The 21,532-nt window shown below is 41.3% G+C and overlaps 1 protein-coding gene across 5 annotated transcripts in view; it reads left to right on the top strand.

Moving 5' to 3' along the window:
* The window catches only part of LSAMP (limbic system associated membrane protein), a 1,273,416-nt gene that overhangs the window by 962,726 nt on the left and 289,158 nt on the right, over positions 1–21,532 (top strand). For all 5 annotated transcript variants that reach the window (XM_078389966.1, XM_078389965.1, XM_072993808.2 and 2 more), the window contains one exon: positions 16,154–16,386. In XM_078389966.1, the coding sequence (XP_078246092.1) occupies positions 16,154–16,386 (233 nt within the window). The remainder of the gene's footprint in view (positions 1–16,153; positions 16,387–21,532) is intronic.

The following is a 21,532-nucleotide window of genomic DNA, read 5'->3' as shown; positions in this document are numbered from 1 at the left end:
TGAATGAATGAATGAATAAAATATCTATCTATCTATCTATCTATCTATCTATCTATCTATCTATCTATCTATCTATCTATCTATCTATCTAATCTATCTATCTATCTATCTATCTATCTATCTACAGACAAACAGACAGACAGACAGACAGACAGACAGAGGTTTGTAGAAATGTAATGGAGAGGCTGCAGGCAGACATGTAATTTTATATATTTATACAAAAGCATGCAGATTTCGGACAAGCAGGCAGGTTTTTTACATTGCTTTTATGCATAAAATGCATAAATGCACATTCTGCATTTCTTTGAAAAACTATTCAGAGTCACTGGGTGTAATCTCCAAAGGAACTCTTCATTGGTGGGCAAGGCACTGGGTGAAATATTGGTATGGTTTGTGGACAGAGCCTGCTGGCCTTCCACCTGAATGTGTTCAATTGTCGGTATCTACTCACATTGCTAATCCAAGTTCATGAAGCAGGGCAGCTGCAGGAAGAGAGCAAGTGTGCTTGAAGGTGCTGAAGACACAGGGCCATGAAGGGAACACTTGAAGGAAGACCCAAGAGTAAATATAAATGACGTAAGACCTCTCGGAGGTGGGAAATAGAAAAGCTATATGACGTAAGTGACAGAAACAGCCAAAAGAGAACATTCCTGAATTTCCTGGGGGATTGGGGAGCAGGAAGAGGAAAAAAGATAGAAAGGTCACAAAGAGATAGATACTAGAGTTGAATTTCATATATCAACTGGAACTCTTTTTTAAAAAAATGGACTTTAATATCACTAGTATCTTCTTTTAAGAATTTATTCTATACAGTATATAGTTTGCAATATCGGACATTGCTCCCTGTTTAAAGGGATATCCAGTTGAAGTCCAATTTAAAGCTAAAAACCCACAGAAAGGAAGAAGCTGTGGAGTTACCCATTTGCAGATGGTTGTCCAGACAACAGACTATGCAGCCAGGCACACCACTCACCTGATCATAATCTTCTCCACTGCAGTTTTGTAGCATATATATACCGCAGTGCAGTATGTACTCAAATTTCAGTGATCTGAATTTCTTTGTATACATCTAACCTAGCATATGAAAATATTAGGCAAAGTTGTGCTTTCTTTTCCAGCCTTTCTTTGGTGATGCATTTCCCCCTTTTTAGCAATGTTAAAGTGGCCCTCTTGGCCATGGCGTAATTCAATAGCCAAATCTGGGAAAGTTCTCCTCCTGTTAGATTGGCTTCTAGGGCTAGTTCAAGGCTATATACATCAAGCTCAAGACTGCACCATTTGATGTTGAGAACTCTTTCAACTGTATACTTCTAAGACATGTTGCTACCAGAAAGAAAGCATCAAATAGCATGCTTCATCCAGAGGAGTAGCTGTAGTAAACATATAAAACTAAAATTCTGACAATAATAATAAATTAATACATTGAAAATAAGTTTAATAATTATATGCAAAATAATAAGTTAAATAAATAAAAACTGTGTGGCCTTTCATGGCATACAAAATCAGCTGCCTGAGGTAGCCTTCTCATGCCCAATGGCCTTGTCTTGTCATGCCTTATCTTGTCTTGTCTTTGCAAATTACTTCAGTTTATTTAGATCTATGGTATCTCTTTCTGCATCTTGTCATCATTTTCCTAGTGGCTTTCTGGATATTACCATGGTGCCATCACATTGTTATGTAGCAATTCCTACACTTAGCACTCTTATATTTTCCTTTTAAGTCCCCACCCCCTTGCAGCTACCTCCCCTTTTTTCCAGCCACATCCACCATCATTTGTTTTTTCAAAAAAACACAAAACCTTGAAGTTCCTCCAGTTTGCCTGTGAGGCCTTTCAGGAAGCGTGGTGGCCTAAACAGAAGAGAAGCAATCTGGATAGGTTTGTGGTAATTGTTATTGTTAAAACAAATAAAAGCTGAGAGTGAATCTGCCACTTGGTCTCTTTCTCTCAGAGCATCATTTGCTGATGGAATTTTAGATTAGCATAGGCATCTTTCAGTCTCGAAAGACTATGGTAACATGCTCTGAATTGAGGAGTGTCCCCTCCAGAGCATGAAGCCTGGGTAAAGTAATATGGAGGATAGGCTGTTACCCAAGCAGCAGATCCCCCCTCTCTACGTTGCTGAAATGGTCCAATGGAAAGGCAAGAGCCAATACGACCGGTTCCAGCAACGTCGCAGGAGTTGGCAGAACAAGAACTGCCTTTGGGACTCCAGCTCCGGATTTTGCCTCCAGGTTAACTCCTGAAGCCTTTTCCATGAATGGATATAGCCACAAGGCAGTGGAGGTTTGAAATCGGAGTTTTCCTTCTCGTAGATGGGCTGCCTTCCATGGCTGACGAGCCCCACCTACCCGGTGGAATTTTAGAGCTGGCCTTAGATATGGAAGAGAGAGAGAGAGCTTCAGAAGCTATTCTTTGCTTTCAAGTAAGAGAGAGAGAGATGGAAAGTAAAAAGGGTAAGTTTAGCTCCTTAAAGGATTTCTCAGTGCTAGAGTTTACTTCAAATGTTGTTGTCCTTTTACTGCCAGAGAACAATCACAGAGAACAATGGCAAATGCATGTATTTTCACTTCCTTGTCATCTATAGTCCTCAGTGCTACTAGTGACCCTGCAGCACTTAGATCTGAATCGGTATCCAGATAATGAGAACTAAACAGCTCTTCAGGCAAGCTTTTTCTGGATCTGCTTGATGGATGCAGCTAATTATATATATATATATATATATATATAAAGAACCATTTGTGTTATGGAGATAGACAGACAGGTGGTGATTCAAACAGAAAAAGAGGCAAAGACACCCTCATCTTCCTCCACTTCCCTCCCGCCCTGAGAGTCACTGCCTGTTGTTAAGGGTCAAAAGCGTTCTGCCAGTACAATGCTGTGCTGGTGAAGTGCCCTGTTCCATTGCTGTAAAAAGGGTGCTGGTATTGGTACTTTGCTTTTTAAAGAGGTTTTTCCCTACTTGGAGCACAGACTACCATAGTGTTTTGAGATAAGAAAAGTGTTGCCTAGAAGATGAAGCTGCTTTCACTTGCTGGTTGCATGAGAAATATTCCTGCTAATGTCATCTGTCTATATATCATCTTTGATTAATTAATTTTTGTTTTTGTGCTTCATTTGACTGATGCCTTTCGTCATTGATCATTCCTGTGTTTGTAAGATCATTCCTGTATTTGGGCATGGAAGAGGCACTGCAGGAAGCTTTGAAGTTGCCTTTAACTCTCTCTTTCATTTCCCTCTGGATTTATTTTTTTTCTTTAGCACTGCCTCACCCATTCACTGTATCCTGCCCTCATTTTCTTTTCTTTCTTCCCAATTTATTTGAGAGTTGCTCTTTGCATTATTTATCTTTGACTTCAGCTAATTCTTTAGTAGCTGCATTGAGGGCACCATGATGTCTTTTCCCTCCCCTCCCCTTATTCCCTCTGAACTGTTACTGTTTTCCTCCATCTACCTGATTGCCATCTTGCATTTTATCTAGGTTTAAGGGCTCCAGGTGCAGTAATTCTCTGATATAGTACAGAATGCTTCGAATTGCCTGGGCAGGCTAGATAATTAGTACTCATGTAGAGGTTCCAGCCAAGCTTCTTTCTTCATCTTGCTTTATTTCTTCCCTTATAAGCACAATTGGGGGGGGGGGGGAGTAGATTGCATCTCCCATAATCAACCAACCAGCATGGCCAGTGACTGTAACTGAAAAGGGGGATTTTTCCAAGCTTAAACAACAGTCTTCTGACACCCCGAAAAGCAACAGGTATTATTTAACATCACCTTTCATGGACTAGGTCAGTGATTCAAGTGTCTGGCTGTGGAGCCAGAGGTTGGGAGTTTGATTCCCCAATGTGTTTCCTGTGAGTAGAAGCAGCCTGTGTGGTCTTGGACAAGCTAAGCAATCCCAAGGCACCCCCAGGAGAAGGGAATGGCAGAGCACTTCTGAATATTCTCTACCTGGAAACTCTGAAAAGGGTCACCATAAGTCAGAATTGACTTGACAACATGTTGCTATTGTTGTTGTTGATGGTGATGATGAACTACAGCCCACTTCATTTATTGCACCTTTTTCTTTACTATCTCCACCACCTACCAAAGCTTTGCTAGAATGCTTCTTCCAGACCCCTCTGTGGTCTACATGTCTGTAATGGAAGCATAAGGATGAACACTCCCAGGCAGGAAAAACCCTGGAGTATTGGGACACTCTTGTGCAGTTAAGGAAGCTCAATATTACATAGTTGGAGGAGCCTCTGGGGAAGTTTAATGTGTGTCAGTGATTCTATGCATGTAACAGATTGTTCTAGGCAGTTGGACCAGATTGCCCTTACAGTGTTTCTGACGCTGCAGGATTCAAACAAGAATCCCTAAACAAAGCAGAAATATAAAAATCCATTTAATTCCTCTGCCATGCACATCCGCTGTTCTAAATCTCAAGGTTTCTTTGTAGAGTCAAAATAGCAACGGCAAGGTAGGTTTCTATTTTTGTCTGGAAAGCTCATTCAATTGGCGTGATCAGAAAGTTAATTATGATTCCTCGATCATTCGAGATCAAAGTGAGTTTTCTGGCTGGACGGAAAGTGGAAATTGATGAATCCTCTGCTGACCTAAAAAGAAGAAAGAATCTATGCTGTGTTTTTAGAAAGACCATATCAGCTGCCTGCACTGTGAGCAAGAGCCTGATTGAAGCTCGTGTGAGGATGTTTGGCAGATGTGTAAACAATCAAATCAAGACGTTGCTGTGCAGCACAGCAAAGGCCAGACAGCAAAATGATCTCTCTGTCTCCAGAAGAGGGTATGTGTGGCAGTCTCCTGAGCCATACTGGAATGAGATGCCCTGTTACCAGATAGTAGGCTTCTCTACCAATAAAATTATGCCCCATTCTACACAGAAGCAGAGTTCTGTATTTGCTTTCATGGTAGAAACAAATCTATTCCCACTGGATTGACTGTCATATACAGTGGACCCTTGACTTACAGACGGCTTGACTTACAGACTTTTTGAGTTACAGACTTCTCTGGCCGCAAAATGTAGGTTTGACTTGCAGCCTGAGAATTGACTTACAGACCAGAAAAAAACCAAAATGGAACAAAAACGGCCTGTTACAGGATTAATCGGTTTTCAATGGACTGTAGGTCAATGGAGACTTGACCTACAGACTTTTTGACTTGAGAACCGCCTTCCAATACGGATTAAGTTCTCAAGTCAAGACCCCACTGTACTGCAAGGAACACACCATATGATTAAATACAAGCAGTCACTGACCATTGAAGGGCATATGGATGTCAAGACATCCTTCATTTACACTAATTTGCTAATTACTGATTAAGAGCAAAGATTAGATTGATAAATTGCACCCTCTGCCTACATGGTATACATGATATATATACTGCGCATATCATAAATCCAAGGGACACAAGAGAACAACACTTCATACAGTAAAATTTAAGAACTGTTTTTAAAATAAAGTTGAGCAACAAATATACACAAAAGTTCACTATTAGGGACTTCTACGATAAAAGTGCTGTTACTCAGAAAGGCTCTTTTTTTTTCCCTTCATGTGGAGACAGTGACAGGCAGGGCCAGAACTAGAACTCTCTCCTTTCTCACACTTTCGAATTAACACTTTTTTTTCATTTGTAAAAAGAGCTTATCTCTTCTGCTAAACTTTGGTGGCAACTCCAGTTACAGGATTTCTGAACTGTGTATTCTAGTTGTTTTACCAGCCCTGCATATCTGCTGCTTGGAAAACTTCCTTTCTTGCATTATAGTTTCCAGAATCTTGCAGCACACACCTATTTAGGGACCATGCTAGGTGGGGTAAGAAAGAAAATCTCAAATTCCAATCCTAGAAAGAAGCAAGGACACCCAGAACCACAGCATAACCAACAACCTTTGTTAATGTTTCCTTTCAGTGCCAATTATGTACCCGTAGAAGCCCTCTTGAGAAATGTCTGTAGTCTAATCCGAATTCTTTTGGCCTAATTTCTTCATTTTGTCTCCTTGTCTCTTAGTTTGTTCCAAAATGTGACTGTAAACAAAATAACAGCACCATTTAGTTTGACCATGATACATTTGAAATGCAAGATTTCTATCAATTCATTTCTCCAATACATTTGTTGCCTGAGTATTTTTTTTAAATGCAACCTTCTTAGACAATTCCTCAGTCTAAGAATAACAGGGTCTTTTCACTTTAACTCCAATAGGGACATGTTTTACAGCACGTTTATTTTATCTTCCAAAATCTATACATAGGTTAAAAGGTGATGTCTGCATGCTTGCTTTTCTTTAATTCTCACAATAACATGCAGCATTTGACTACTTTGAAGATGAGTGGAATAAAAACCTCAGTAAAAGCCATCTTGATGTAGGTTTCTGTGATGTTGTGTCTCACCTGCTCTCCAATCCGTATTGTGTCAAACAACTGCAGGATCACACTTTACAACACATTAGAGAATTTGCCTGACTTGTTTGCCAGAAGTCAGTGTTGTTTTGCATTGAGCAAGCAGGATTTGATCCCACTTTATTTTCCTTTCTGCTATTTTGCTGCTGGCACCAGAGGTGGCAGGGGGCGAAAATGGGTGGTGGGGGAAGTTGTTAACGGAGTCCTGCAAATGCTTGTGAAATGGCAAGATTACAGCTGCCTCGTCAGCACTTCCGGTGGTGTGATCCTTAAGGGAAGGAAAGCTTTTGTGTGGAGGTTTTAGCAGGTTGCAGGGCTCTCACAAGGAGGCAGCTTTTGCTTGTAGCAAAAGATTGCACAGCACTCTTTTCAAACTAATACATTTTCCAGTCTTGCTTTCTTTTTGGTAGGATCTGCTAAGATTGTTTTCTCTTTTTTGAAGGCAAAGTGTACCTTCCAGAGTACCATTAGGAGAATCACATTCAACTGCAACTTTGTCCAGAGTTTCTAAAAATGTATTGTGGAAATGCACACAGGATATATGTATGTGCCAGTCCTACCCTACTCCATCATCATTGCTATTGTGTTCTACACATGGAGGATAACTGTGTGAAGTGCTATTAACTGCAGGGATGGAAAAATGATTTTTGTTTAGAAAATGGCACATGTCTTTCTCTAAACATGAAACTTAGGAAACTTCTAAATACAATCTGTCTTTCTAGCTTTGTATTGTCCAGTCTGACCTAGCTGTTGTTGTTTTTTAGTCATTGTGTCCCGCTCTTTGTGATCCCAAGGACCAGAGCACACCAGGCCCTCCTGTCTTCCACTGCCTCTTGGTGTTTGGTCAAATTCATGTTAGTAGTTTCGATGACACTGTCCAACCATCTTGTCCTCTGTCGTTCCCTTCTCCTCTTGCCTTCACACTTTCCCAACATCAGGGGTCTTTTCCAGGGAGTCTTTTCATTTCATGAGATGGCCAAAGTACAGTGGTGCCCCGTATAGCGACGTTAATCCGTTCCAGGATTAACGTCGCTATCCGGATTCTTCGCTATGCGGGAGGGGAAAACCCATAGGAACGCATTAAACTCCGTTTAATGCGTTCCTATTGGGGAAAAACTCACCGCTAAGCGAAGAATCCCGATCCGGCCGCCATTTTCACTGCCTCGGTAAGCGAGGCGTGAAAACGCTGCGGGCGGCCATTTTCCCCCAGCCGGGCAGCGCTTGCTTTGGCTGTGGACGCCTCCCCGCAGGTTGCGCCGCCCAGCTGGGGGGAGAAGGTTCAGGGCGCCCACGGTGGACGCTTCGCCGGAGGTTGCTCTGAAGCCAGGCTTCAGAGCAACCTCCGGCGAAGCGTCCACCGTGGGCGCCCTGAACCTTTGCCGCCTTCTCCCCCCAGCTGGGCAGGGCTTGCCTCCGAGCACCGGCGGTGGACGCTTTCCCGGAGGTTGCTCTGAAGGCTGCGCCTCCTAGCTGGGCGGCGCTGCCTTCAGAGCAATCTCAGCCTCCACCGGGGGTGCTCGGAAGCAAGCCCCGCCTAGCTGCGGGGCTTGCCTCCGAGCACCGGCGGTGGACGCTTTCCCTGGAGGTTGCTCTGAAGGCTGCGCCTCCCAGCTGGGCGGCGCTGCCTTCAGAGCAACTTCAGCTTCCACCCCGGGGCTCGGAGGCAAGCGCTACTGAGCACCGGCGGTGGACGCTTTCCCTGGAGGTTGCTCTGAAGGCTGCGCCTCCCAGCTGGGCGGCGCTGCCTTCAGAGCAATCTCAGCCTCCACCGGGGGTGCTCGGAAGCAAGCCCCGCCTAGCTGCGGGGCTTGCCTCCAAGCACCGGCGGTGGACACTTTCCCTGGAGGTTGCTCTGAAGGCTGCGCCTCCCAGCTGGGCGGCACTGCCTTCAGAGCAACTTCAGCTTCCACCCCGGGGCTCGGAGGCAAGCGCTACGGAGCACCGGCGGTGGACGCTTTCCCTGGAGGTTGCTCTGAAGGCTGCACCTCCCAGCTGGGCGGCGCTGCCTTCAGAGCAATCTCAGCCTCCACCGGGGGTGCTCAGAAGCAAGCCCCGCCTAGCTGCGGGGCTTGCCTCCGAGCACCGGCGGTGGATGCTTTCCCTGGAGGTTGCTCTGAAGGCAGCACCGCCCAGATGGGCGGCATTGCCTTCAGAGCAACCTCCAGGGAAGCGTCCACCGCTGGCGCTCGGAGGCAAGCACCGCCCACCTGGGGGGAAATGGTGCCTATGGGGAAAAATCGCAAAGCGATTTTCCCCCATAGGGGCCATTGGTATGCGATCGCTTTTGCGATCGCAAAATCCGCATCGGTATGCGGATTCGTCGTTAAACAGTGCACTCGTTATACGAGGCACCACTGTATTGAAGCTTCAGCTTCAGGATCTGTCCTTCCAGCGAGCACTCAAGGTTGATTTTCTTCAGAATGGATAGGATTGATTTCCTTGCAGTCCAGGGGACTCTCAAGAGTCTCCTCCAGCACCACAATTCAAAATCATCATATCTTCAATGGTCAGCCTTCTTTATGGTCCAGCTCTCACTTCGGTACATCACTACTGAAAAAACCATAGTTTTGACTACGTGGACCGTTGTCAGCAAGGTGATGTCTCTGCTTTTTAAGATGCTGTTTAGGTTTGTCATCACTTTCCTCCGAAGAAGCAGGTGTCTTTTAATTTCAGGGTTGCTGTCACCATCTGCAGTGTTCATGGAGCCCAAGAAAGTAAAATCTGTCACTGCCACCACTGGGTGTGTCTGTGGGACTTGGGATAGTAGAAAATGAGGCAGATATACTATTATCCAACCCTGATTTAAAATATTTTAATAAATTGACTAACAAATGAAATGCATCATTGGGTAAACAGTGGAACCATGAGAACTGAGTTCTTATATCTGCCTGGCGTAACTTTGTCATGTAACCTTGCAGTAAGAATACTGGAACTTCTGAATGTGTAGTAAACCAGCTGTTTAATGGGAAGTCCTATCAGTATAGGCTTTGAACAATAAAAACAAAACAGTTTTGAGGACTCTAAAGCTAGCAGATTTGTTTCAATGTGAGGTTGAGCACAAGAGCTTTTTCCCATTCTTCCTCCTGCTGACACTGATACCAGTTTCCATAGCTTATTGCAATTTTCAGCAAAATGGTTCCTCTTGACAGGAAGCACATCTATTTTTGCAGAAGGACTGGGGGAGGGAATGTGTGAGGAAAAATGTTGGCTGAAGCAACAGAAGAAACAGAGAACTGCTAGAGCCAAGCAGAGGTAACTGAAATGTTTCCATTAGAATTTTTATGGGATAAGAATAGAGAAAGATGCAAAATCAGATAGGTTCTGAGACCAAGAGACTGATAAGACCAACATGAGCATGTTCTGGGCAAGGAATCTAGAATAATTGTGCCTACTTATGCTTTTGAGTGAAGGGTCTTTAAAGCTACAATCCTATTCACAATTACCTCAAAATAACTCCCACAGAAGTCAAAAGTATCAGCTGCACAAAATTACGCAGTAAGTGCTGCATAACAGGACTTGATTAGGTTATTTTCTAAGATTTAGGACCAGCAGTAGAGTACAGCTCATAAAACCCTAATGATTATACATATTTTAAGAGTTAAATATTGATTTTTTTTTTAAACTAAGGCTACAGTGTTCAATTGATTTAACCAGTTATTTCAACTGGTAAAAACTTTTCTAATAATCTAAAAAGACACATAATGGAAAACACATTTTTAATATGCCAGTTTTTACCTAACTAAGATATCTTTAACAACATCTCTAATGTTTACATCTCCTTCAGTGCTATATTTACTTTGTATTTATTAATTTAAAACTTGCCTCTCTATAGTTGCATAGTATCTGATGGGCAGAGGCTGCCTGGACATCATGTAAATTGCCTGTTAATATTCTGTTACTACTGGTTTAATACACATTACCCTTTGTCTAAGTACCTATCTATAAATCTTTATTAAGATATGATAATAAAGCCAAGTGTAATGCACAGTAGTTTATGGACTTGGCATTTTTTTACACCTGGCAGTTGATATTCCCCTTCCTTGTTTGAACAGAAAGCCCGAACTGCATGATATATCAGGAAGTTTTCACCAACAAGCTCACCAAATGAGTTTTGTGATTGTGTAAACATTGGAACCTGGCTCTCCCAAGTTCTAATCCAACACTATAATATATTTATTTCCTCATAATGAGGAAGACTGTAACTATCTAAGGGATCTGTGTCTCTGCTCAGTTTGTGCCTGTGTTCTAACTATGGTAGACAGGGAACCTCAGAGCCTACAGCTTTATCTTTAGATAAATCTGTATCTATAATATCTATATAATATAAATATAATACCTATATATTATAAATATCTATAATATAATATATTAATATATGTTATGTAATATATAATATATAATATTATATATATATTATAATATATAATATTATATTATATATATTATATATAATAATATATAATATAATATATATAATTTTATAATTTTATTATAATATATATAATTTTATTATAATATATATAATAAAACATGTATAATATAATATCTATATATTATAAATATAAATTCTGATCGCCCTTCAAATAAAGAATGTACTTAAATAGAGATATGTCTTGTGGCATCCCTTGAAATAGAGGACTGCCCACTATAAAACATGACTCATGGCCAATTTACACCTTGTCATTCATGCTAACCAGAAATAAATCCAGTTTGACCAAAAAGCAGATACAGTCTTGTCTGCCAATGGAGAGGGCGGAATAAGGAACTGGGAATATTTTAGCAAAACTGTGTTCAACATACAGGTCATACCTTCATTCAGTTTTCAGAGCTCTGTAAATGTCAGACTCCACCCCATCCTACCAGAAATCATTTGAAACCCCTGCTGCTAAATAGTTTTCTTATCTTTAAACTCCAATCTCCATTCTTTCTCTCTTGAAATATACTTGTGTGAATATAGCTGACAAAAGGTAAGAGAGTTGCAGGTTTTTATATAGTCACACAGAACAAGAAATACAGATTGAGTGAAATGTCACTTCTTATTCTGTTCATCATTAAAAATGATGAACTCTAGTTTCTTTTCTTTTTTTAATTGTTTATGAGATTCTTAACACGGCAAAGAGCAAAATAAAAATAAAAATAATAAAGATGTTACATTGATGTCCAGTGTGTTTGGACATTAAGGCCTATTTATTTTACTGTATTTTGCTGAGCACTAGGAAAAAAACAGAGTGAAATTATAAAAATTATAAAAGAAACAAACTAGATGCTCTTACTTAAAGTAGAAGTGTGTAGGTTTGTATTTTTACTACAACTCTGAGAATTTCCCAGGCAGGCAACAATACCTACCTTAAGATTTCTGAGAGATGCAGTTTGCAAAACTAACCATAGATCTACGTACTTCTGCTTCAAATTGTAGGCCCCTAATCAGAGAGTAAACTAAGGAGCAAAGTCCTCTGGGAGACAAGGTAGCAAAGAAGCATATGGAAGTATGTGGAAATCATCATAGGCATCCTTCAGTCTCGAGAGACTATGGTAACATACTCTGTATGGAGGACTTGGAACAGCGTCTAATGTTTTGACGTTGTACGCAAAGCTGGGGTGTCCTCTCCAGGGCACGGAGCCTGGGTAAAATAATATGGAGGATAGGCTGTTACCCAACCAGCAAATCCCCCCTCTCCACGTCACTGAAATAGTCCAATGGAAAGGCAAGAGCCAATACAGCTGGTTTCAGCGACATCGCAGGAGTTGACAGAATGACACGAACTGCCCCCGGGACTCCAGCTCCGGATGTGGAAATATAATGACTGCAGTTTTTGTCTCTCTTTAGCTTTGTATCATTTATAGAGAATCCTGATAAAACTGAAGCACTTTTAGAGCTCACCTACCTTTTTTACCACCTAGAGAAAAGTAGTCAGTGCCACAAAGTAGCCATCACTGCTATATATTAGTCTCTTGTTCTTAACTGAAGTCCAGAGGAGCCATTATCCAAGAGCGACAGAGGCAGCGTATCTATACTATGCAATATCTGCAGTCCTGGCTTTAGATAATTTGCTGGCAAGAAGATTGTAAAGAAGAACATCTGAAGCGGTGCACTGTAGGACCAGGGCTAAACATAGGATAACCATCGATCATCATAAAAAAGGAACACTGGTTAAAATAAAACTGCATATGTTAATTTAGAAAGAGGACTTTTGAGGAGTACACTCCAATCCTGATAATATTAGTACTCTAAAGCTGCAGTGATGGTGAAGGGGGATGTTCAGAGTTGAATGAGTTTCCACTTAAAAATTCTTAGTATCTCAAGGTGCTAGAAAGAAAGAAAAAAATGATTGGACAAAGCATAGAGGAAAGATGGGCCTATGCAGATTCCGCTACTCTTCATTTTAGGACTTCTGTGGTGTGGTTGCTTCTTGCATGGTCTAGGGACAGGAAATTCCCCATCCACAGAATCGTACTATTTCTTTTCTGAGTATGGCCAAGTTAATTCCAAGCCAATTCAAACACAACTCAACTTGTTTAGTTGGGCTTTCTCCCAAATAGGCCCAGAGGAATGTACCCATCCATTCATCTGGGCCAACACTGTGACATAACAGCCAATCGTAATTTTGGCCATATTGGTGTAGTATTTTGCTGATCATTCTACCTTCCTTTCTTTACTTTCTTGCAGAGTTAATAAGTGGTTCAAAAATTAGAGGAGTTGCAGCTCTGATAGCAATAATAGATAAGGAAGAAAATCTTAGTCATTATTATTTTATTTTATTTATTCAGTTTCTATTTTGCTCCCTCCCAAAGGCTCGGAGTGGCTTACAGGAAATAATTAGAATTTATATTAAAGTAGGAGAACAGCGACAACAAATGTGGCCTTTCCCTTGCCAGTGTCCTTGCTGAGAGCAAGAAAAGAGAAATCATAATAGGCCTTCCTCTTCCTCCTGCTGTCTTGGGCCATCAGGGATAACATAAAATTTAAAAAGGAGATGAGCAGCAACAAGAAGGTGAGTGTTCAGCTTAGGAAACCATGGGAAACATCAACATGCATAGGGGGGAAATGTTTTATTTATTTACAGAAGCACTCTAGACTGTATGCTTGGTTTCAAGTAGAGTACAATCTTCCTCAGAAGCAGTAGTAGAAACAGGGCGGAAATTAATTTTGTTGCAGTCAGCCTTTTCAAGGAAGGTCTCCATTTTGTACCGCCAAAGACTCATTATGAGACAAAGCACAGCATGCCATGGGATTCTTCACATCTCTGGGAGGCTTCAGGTGCATTTCAGAGAAACAAAACAATATACAGTATGTTTTTAAAATGTGAAGGGATATATATCACGCTAAAATATGCACAACATGCAAAAAATGCATATAAATAATGCATACTTGAAGAAATAAAGAAAATACATAATAATTAAAATTGAAGATAAGATGGGATGAAAGTGCATATTGGATATTGAGAGACACTGAAATCAAGACTGAAGTCTTACGTTTTAGGCATCCTTCAGTCTCGAGAGACTATGGTAACGTGCTCTGTATGGAGGACTTGGAACAGCATCTAGTGTGGCTGAGAAGGCCAATTCGAGAGTGACAATCCCTTCCACATTGAAGACAAATACAATCTGTCCCATGTCCAGTTCCCTGACTTTGCTGGTTTTGGGACTGCCTCTTTGCCTCGGCCTGCTGGTCAAGTGTCTCTTCAAAATGGGAGAGGCCGTGATGCACCGCCTGCCTCCAGGCTGAACATTCAGATGTCAAGGTTTCCCATCTGTTGAGGTCCACTTCTAAGTCTGCTTGCAGATGTTTTTGTATCACAGCTGTGGTCTCCCTCTGGGGAGCTTTCCCTGCACTAATTTTCCATACAGGAGATCTTTTGGAAGTTTTACATATGTATTATAGATTTCAGTTTCCTGCACAAGATTAAAGAGGAGTGGCTAGCTTGTGCCCCACCTGGTTTTGTCTGTCCTTCTGTCTGTCTGTCTGTTGCTGCAGCCATGAGGATGATGAACCAGGAGAAAACCAGTTGAAGCTTGTGTGCAGACTCAATGGGTGATCAAGAACCCTGCAAAATCCTCTCTAACTTGGTTCAGGAAACTGTGATCAACAATGCTTGAACAGAGCTTTGGATATGCAGTTCAAAATGTGTCAGACAATGTGGAAAGTTTTTCCTTGGCATACGTATTTTTAGGGTTGCCTCTATTTCCAGCCAGAGTATTTCTCTCACTTTCATCTTTGTAAGCACAGGGCAATATTAGGAATACAGTATTGATACTCTTGTCAGGAAGGACTATTAGGTATTAGAGACTCAGTGCAGCACATGAATAGTGCCAGGAGGTAGTAGTTATTCAAAGATTAATTAATCTGGGGACAAAAAGATGTGTTGTATTGCGGGTATATTGGGTTGACCTCATTCTTCAATTACAGCTGGGTCTAACTTTGCTTTGACATAAAAGGACTGAATGACAAGTGGAGATTGCAAGTCTTGTTAGTCCACCCTCCTACTAGTAGATACCCCTCTGCTACTAACAGCAGCAATGAGGAGCATGCCAGCTGGCAAACCATACTGTGTGCCTTACTTTCCCCATTCTCCCTCCTTCTCACCTCTGCATTACCTGGCTTTTTAAGGATATTAAGCAAACAGCATGAAATGGGTAAAATCTGAGCAGAGTTCTCACACTCTTCAAACAACAAAGACAGGATGCAGATCTGACGTTAGCTGGGGGGCAGGCAGCATCTCATTTTCAGAAAATGTTAAAAAGCTGCCTAGTAGGGGGAGAAAGGTGGAATATGCAGATCATACATACATCTAGTGGCAAAAGAAACTGGCAGAAGCTCAGGCTACAGAATAAATGTGATAATATAACAGCTGCATTCCTATAACAAAGTGAAAATGCAGCTCATAGCCCTGATATTTCACATCTGCTCTGCATGCAGCATTTGGGTAAATTTGGGGAGAAAACTAATAAGTGATTCATTCTGTGTTCATACAGTTGGCAGTTTTAGAGAGAAGCTTGTAGCCAGGAAACAAAGTGAAGAAAACTACAGAAGAGTTTTTGAAACCTCTTCCAAAAACCAGGGGGAGGATAGAAAGGCTGTAATTTACCCATCTGGAGTGGGGTACAGTTGCAATGACTGTATTCTACAAAACAGACAGCGTTCTCAGCACATTGTGGGCTTTCTCTGCAGGTAATGAATGCGAACAGAAGATGGCAGGATGTGAGTTCAGGTCACCTAGACTAAGCTTAACTGAGCAAGTTAATTAACAAGGCAGATGCCTCAGGTGGTGTAAATAGAGGAGATTTGATTGTCATTTCTTGTGTGGACACATTGCAATTTTCATACAGAAACCAAGAGAAGTTACTGTTTCAATTACAACTTCTAAAATGCCCCAGCCAGTACTGGAATAATAGCCAAAAAGTACCCTTTCCTATTCTACTGAAAGGGAACTTTGGTGAAACCAGTTGTAAAAGGATTTTCTCTACATTAATTGGGGGAGATCTATAATTTATAGTCTAAAGAGTAACTTCTCCAACTTCTGATATCATTATAATTCCATATCAATAAAATATGAATTTTGCTGACAAGAAGTAATTGTGAAGACAAATTAAAGACTATCGGGGGGGCGGACTTGCAAATCAATATATTTTTATAGAGATGTAGAGTTGCAGTAGATGCCAGTGTGGATGTAATGGCACTTAAGAAACATTTGTGAACATGTTTCAAACGCCGTATGGAAAGGGCTTCATGGATCACAACATCTCTCTTTTTCCTCCCATGCAGGTGTTTTATAGAAGATAAAAGCTCCAAGGTGGCCTGGTTAAATCGTTCTGGCATCATTTTTGCTGGTCAGGATAAGTGGTCGCTGGACCCCCGCGTAGAGCTCCAGCAACTTTCTCTTCTGGAATACAGCCTCCGGATCCAGAAAGTGGATGTCTATGACGAGGGGTCATACACATGCTCTGTGCAAACACTACATCATCCCAAGACTTCCCAAGTTTATTTGATCGTTCAAGGTGAGAAGTCATTGCTTTAAATGGGAACAGTCTTTGGGGTTTGGGTTTATATCCGAACTAATATTCATCAAAGCCAGGGCTGAATGGATCAAACTATCCACTATCTCATTATCAGACAGATTTCCTTAGGTGTTGAAAGAAGCGTGCTTGACACAGGCGCACAGTAAGATGTTATTGCAATTCCCACAGTTTGCAAATTACTTTGCATTTTTTGGCTTGTTCATTGGAATGCAAACTCAGGCTACATTTGATTTCAGCTTCTTGTGATATGCTCTGCACAGCTTCTAGTCAGACCTGAAGTTCTAGGTGCTGAGAATTAAACTATAGGATATACATCTGGAAGTTGAGTCATGGCAACTGGACTTTTTTCTTATTAGCTTGAAATGTTTCACTACTCGTCCAAGTAGCTTCTTCAGTCTGAGGAGAGTTGATAGGAGACCCCTGATATATCCTCCATGTTGGTTTCACTTCCCCCTGGTCTGAATAGGCTTGTTAGAGGGACAAAGGACAGAGGTGATGGTGAGTGAAAATCCCACTTCTGCAGTCCTTCTCCACCCATTGCCATGCATCCTTAACAGTCATTAACAGTGGCCTTTCTGGTGGGTGTGGTCCAGATCTTTCTGGGGACAGATGAAAGGACAGCATGCTACAGGAGACAAATTGTGTCTAAGGCCTCCTTAGGGATTTTCTATAGGAACACGTATCTCCACATTGGGTGGAGAAGGACTGCAGAAGTCAGATTTTCACTCATTCCCATCTAACAAACCTATTCAGACCAGGGGGAAGTGAAACCAACTTTGAGGATATCTCAGGGTCCTCCTATCAACTCTGCTCAGACTGAAGGAGCTATTTGGATGAAATGTTTCAACCTAATAAGAAGTCCAATTGCCATAACTCAACTTCCAGAAAACCTCACCTGGATGACTGAAAATCTTCACAGATATATAGGATATATAGGATACTATGATGCTTAATTTGAGACCTTTCTTTCAGTATGGAAGTGCATGTTTCCAGTGATGCAATATAAAACCTTTATCTGTTTGTTCCAGAAGTAAACTTTATTGAGTCTGATGTGATTCACTCAGAAGGTGAATGAGTGTAACCTATGCTACATGAACTTAGTTCCCATAGAAATCAATGAGTTAAAGTTAAGTCATCATGATTAAACAAAGTCACACTACCTTGGCATGGATTCACCCCAAAATGATTAGCTGGAAAAATAATGTCTTTGTTCTAAAACAGAAACGTCTACCTGCAAAGCAAGCCTCTGTATTTCTAGATTTTTGTTTTCTTGACAGTGAATTAGTGAGCAGTCATCATCATCACCTTTATAATAATAATTACATGCTATCAAGTCAATTCTGATTCATGGTGACCTTCTCCAGAGTTTTGTAGGTACAGTATAGAATACCCAGAAGTGCTTTGCTGTTCCCTTCTTCTGGGGCCATTTTAGGAATGTGCAGCTTGCCCAAGGCTACACATACTGGTTTTATCCCAGAAGACACAGTGGGGAATTGAACTCCTAACTCACTGAGCTATTCAACCAGCAATCGAACATTAGGTTATGTTTATTCATGTATCAAAGGGGAGGGTAAGGAGCTGCATTTCTCCAGCCTCAGCCCTGAAGCCCAGAACATTTAAAAAGAATTATGAGTTTTCTATTTCCAGATTTATATAGTAATAAAATAATCATCCAGAAACCCAAATCTCCTTTCTGGTTCTAAATATTATTAGATATTTTTAAAATATGTTGTAGGGTTCTGGAAAATAAATTGTGGATAGATTCTATTTGTGTTTGGACTGTGGTAGATTTCAACACAGATTTGAGACCCATTATATATTTTAGCATCCTTGGAAGTTGTCCGTGAGGTCAGTGTTGCAATGAAACATTGTGGAGGAAACAGAGATATCATATTTCATTGCCACACAGGCTAACTCTACTCACAGGAGGATCAAACTCCCAACCTCTGGCTCCGCAGCCAGATACCTAAACCACTGAGCTATCCAGCCAGCTTTCTTGACAAATTACTCAGTCAATATTCAGCTTATAGAAAGCACTGTGGAGCAGTGGTAGAGCCCATCTTTGTCATGCAGATGGTTCCAGAATCTGTTCCTGTTATCTCAAAAATCTAGTAGCTTCTACTCATAATCCTGGAGAAATTCTGCCAGTCAAAGAAGACACTGTTAGGCTAAATGAACAACCAGTCTGTCCTGACATAAGGCAGTTTAATATGTTCTGAAGCCTCTCTGCCAAATAAGAATGTCAACAGCTTCAAAATCTCAAATTCTGTCTCAACAGACTCAGTCTGCTACAAAGAAAGCCAACTCCAGCCAAGGGTTGTGCAGTCCAGGGATGGGGCAGAGTTATATTAGGAACAGCAGATGCATAGTTCAGTAGTCAGCATGTCTAGCAAAAGCAAGTGTTTAACCATACATGTCTCACGGGACCCCTGTTCCTGACATGTCTCCAGATTTGGGACACATGGCAGTAAAAAGCAATCCACAATGTGTACCTTTAATAAGACCTATAGAAGACTTGTGTCTTTTGTTTTAAAACAGAACCATACACATGGAAGCTTCAGAAATGCTTTTTCTTCAGTGGAAAATGCAACAGGTTGCTATCTTCGGTGCTGCACAACTGAAGGTTGGCAGCGCAGGGGCAGATTTATCAGGGCAGAAATTGGTTTTCCTTGAACCCCCAGGGGGTTCAAAGAAAACCAATGTGGTGGTCTTCACCCCCAGAAGTTGTCTACTCTGGAATTAACAGACCTCTGGTTACCAGAATTAGGAAAGGCTTCTGCCAATGTTTATAGAGAAGGACTGCTGTCTCTTGTCAATAAATAGTATTGTGCAAGATAAGTTAGGGTATTTCACATGGAACTTGATGAGTATGAACTTTCATCTCAGAGTAGTCAAATAAAGTGTATAGGATGAGGAGAATCCTGGGATCTGTGCCTCAAGAGTCCTAAATTAGGTTAGGCTAACCCACACAACCAACACATTGAACTACTATGACCTGTTATAATAGAAGGAGCAGAGGAGTAGAATCCAAATTCTTATATCAAGCAGATATGGAAAAGATCTACTTTGATCATTTTGTGTTATAATAGTGTTTGTTTTTTATTTAATGTTATGAATACTGCAAAACTGCTCAAACAGTTAAAGGCTGGAAAAGATTCCAGATACTTCTGAAATCAAGCACATCTCCTTGAACCATTTAAAAAAATGTTTTGTCCAACCCTGTTATTGACTATCTTTAGGATTCTTGTTGTTGTCTGTATAATAACATTTATATCTGGTATTCTACAATAAGAGTGGCACATGCCTCTGCTCCTTCCATGTCAGATATGAGTCCTGCAAGGGCCATTTCCCATGCAGGGCATGCTGAACCAATCATGGAGTCAAATCAGTGACGTTGGAGCCTTAATTCCAGATCTGCTAACTCAGCTATGTAAGCACCACTGTTCGCATGGTTGGACATGGTGCACAGAGCCAGCAGCACTTACTGGGTCAAAGTATATAATCAGTGGTTTTCTTATCTCCTGTGACCACTCTATCCAAGGGAGCAAGTAAAAAATGAGAGATCTTAAGTATAAAATGAGAAAACAACAACCCAGTAAAACTTGATCTTTGCTTTCAGCTTATACCTTCCATGCATATAGAGGAGGTTTAGAAAACTTTTTGCGTTCCAGATCCACAATACTGGATAATTCCACCTAGTCTCCAATACTTGATTCTTGGGCCAGATACTGGAATGGGTGGTGACTGCTCAGCTCCAGGGGTTCCTGGATTAAGACAGATTATCTAGATCTGTTCCCACCTTGCTTTAGATCTGGCTATAGAACAGAGACCGATTTGGTTGTCTTGCTGGATTATCTATGTTGGGAAGTGGACAGTGTCAGTGTGCCTCTGTTAGTTCTTCTGGACCTCTTAGTGCTTTTTGATACCATCAACCATGGTATCCTTCTGGCCTGTTTTGCTGTGATGGGACTTGGAGGCACTGTTCTAAAGTGGTTTTGGTCCTTCCTGAAGGGAACTCAGAAGATGGGGCTGGGGGACTCCTGTTCACCACCCTGGCCATTGGGGTTCTGTTACTTTAAACTGACATATACAGTACATGAAAACATCAACTGAAGGACAGCTCCTGTAAAATGGATACAATTTTCCTTCCTAATGACTGATTTCATGCTGATAAAGCTGATAAAGCAGGAAGATTTTTGTTATGGGGAAATTCTTCGTAGAAGTCAGTACACACATGACTGAGCCTCCAGTGATGGCACTCATATCATTTGTAGTTGTTTTGTTTGATTTTGCTTAATTGAAAGACTGAGACTTTAATGGCCATTAAGAATAAAGTTTTTTCTCATGCACACAATTCATTTTTGTATTAGAGGCTTCATCCTCTTATTTTCCCAGTTATAACAGTGTGATAGAGATGGAAAATTTTCATTTCAGATTATGACAGGCTCATCTTGTAGTGAACACAATAAGGCAGTCCATTCATGTTTCAGAGTACATTGCTCTAGAAAGATACTTCCTCCCGGCCCATCCCAAGATTTTGATAATATAATGCCACATGGACATATGGATACTGGAACAAACCAGTAGAGTAGGTGATGTTACAGTGTACTGTTTTGTAAACATTTGGTTCAGAATTATAGGGGTATTTATTGTGCATGAAGTCATGGAAACAGCTGTTTAGAGAGTTGCCCGTTGCTTGCCAGTTGCAGGCTTGGTCATGACTGGCAAACAACAGACCCATCTCTAAAAAGCTGCTTCTGCTGTTGAAGCTAACACAGTGCTTGGGGCAAGTGCCAACAGGATTCTGGCCTTGGTTTTAGATTTCTGTGGGAAAGGCATGTAAACAGTGCTTGATGCAGTTAGTCCCTGGGATCTGAAGGCAGGGATAAGAAAAATTGCTATCTAAAATGTTGGAGGGCCACTGCCAGTCAGGGCCGACAGAATTGTAATTGATGGGCCAATGGCTGCACAATTCACTACAATGCAGTATTCTTATGTTTGCATGAGGAAAAAAGACAGAAATAAACAATGAAATGTTAGCAGCTCACCAATGATTGAGCAGACTTTTGAGAGGTGCTTGCTGTAACTGTGACTGAAAGTCTGCCACAAACAGTATATTGAAGAC

This window comes from Pogona vitticeps, chromosome 3 (assembly GCF_051106095.1).
Source record: "Pogona vitticeps strain Pit_001003342236 chromosome 3, PviZW2.1, whole genome shotgun sequence".
NCBI classification, from domain to species: domain Eukaryota; kingdom Metazoa; phylum Chordata; class Lepidosauria; order Squamata; family Agamidae; genus Pogona; species Pogona vitticeps.
Note: the sequence above shows the minus strand (reverse complement) of the source record. Positions and strands in the feature narration are given on the sequence as shown.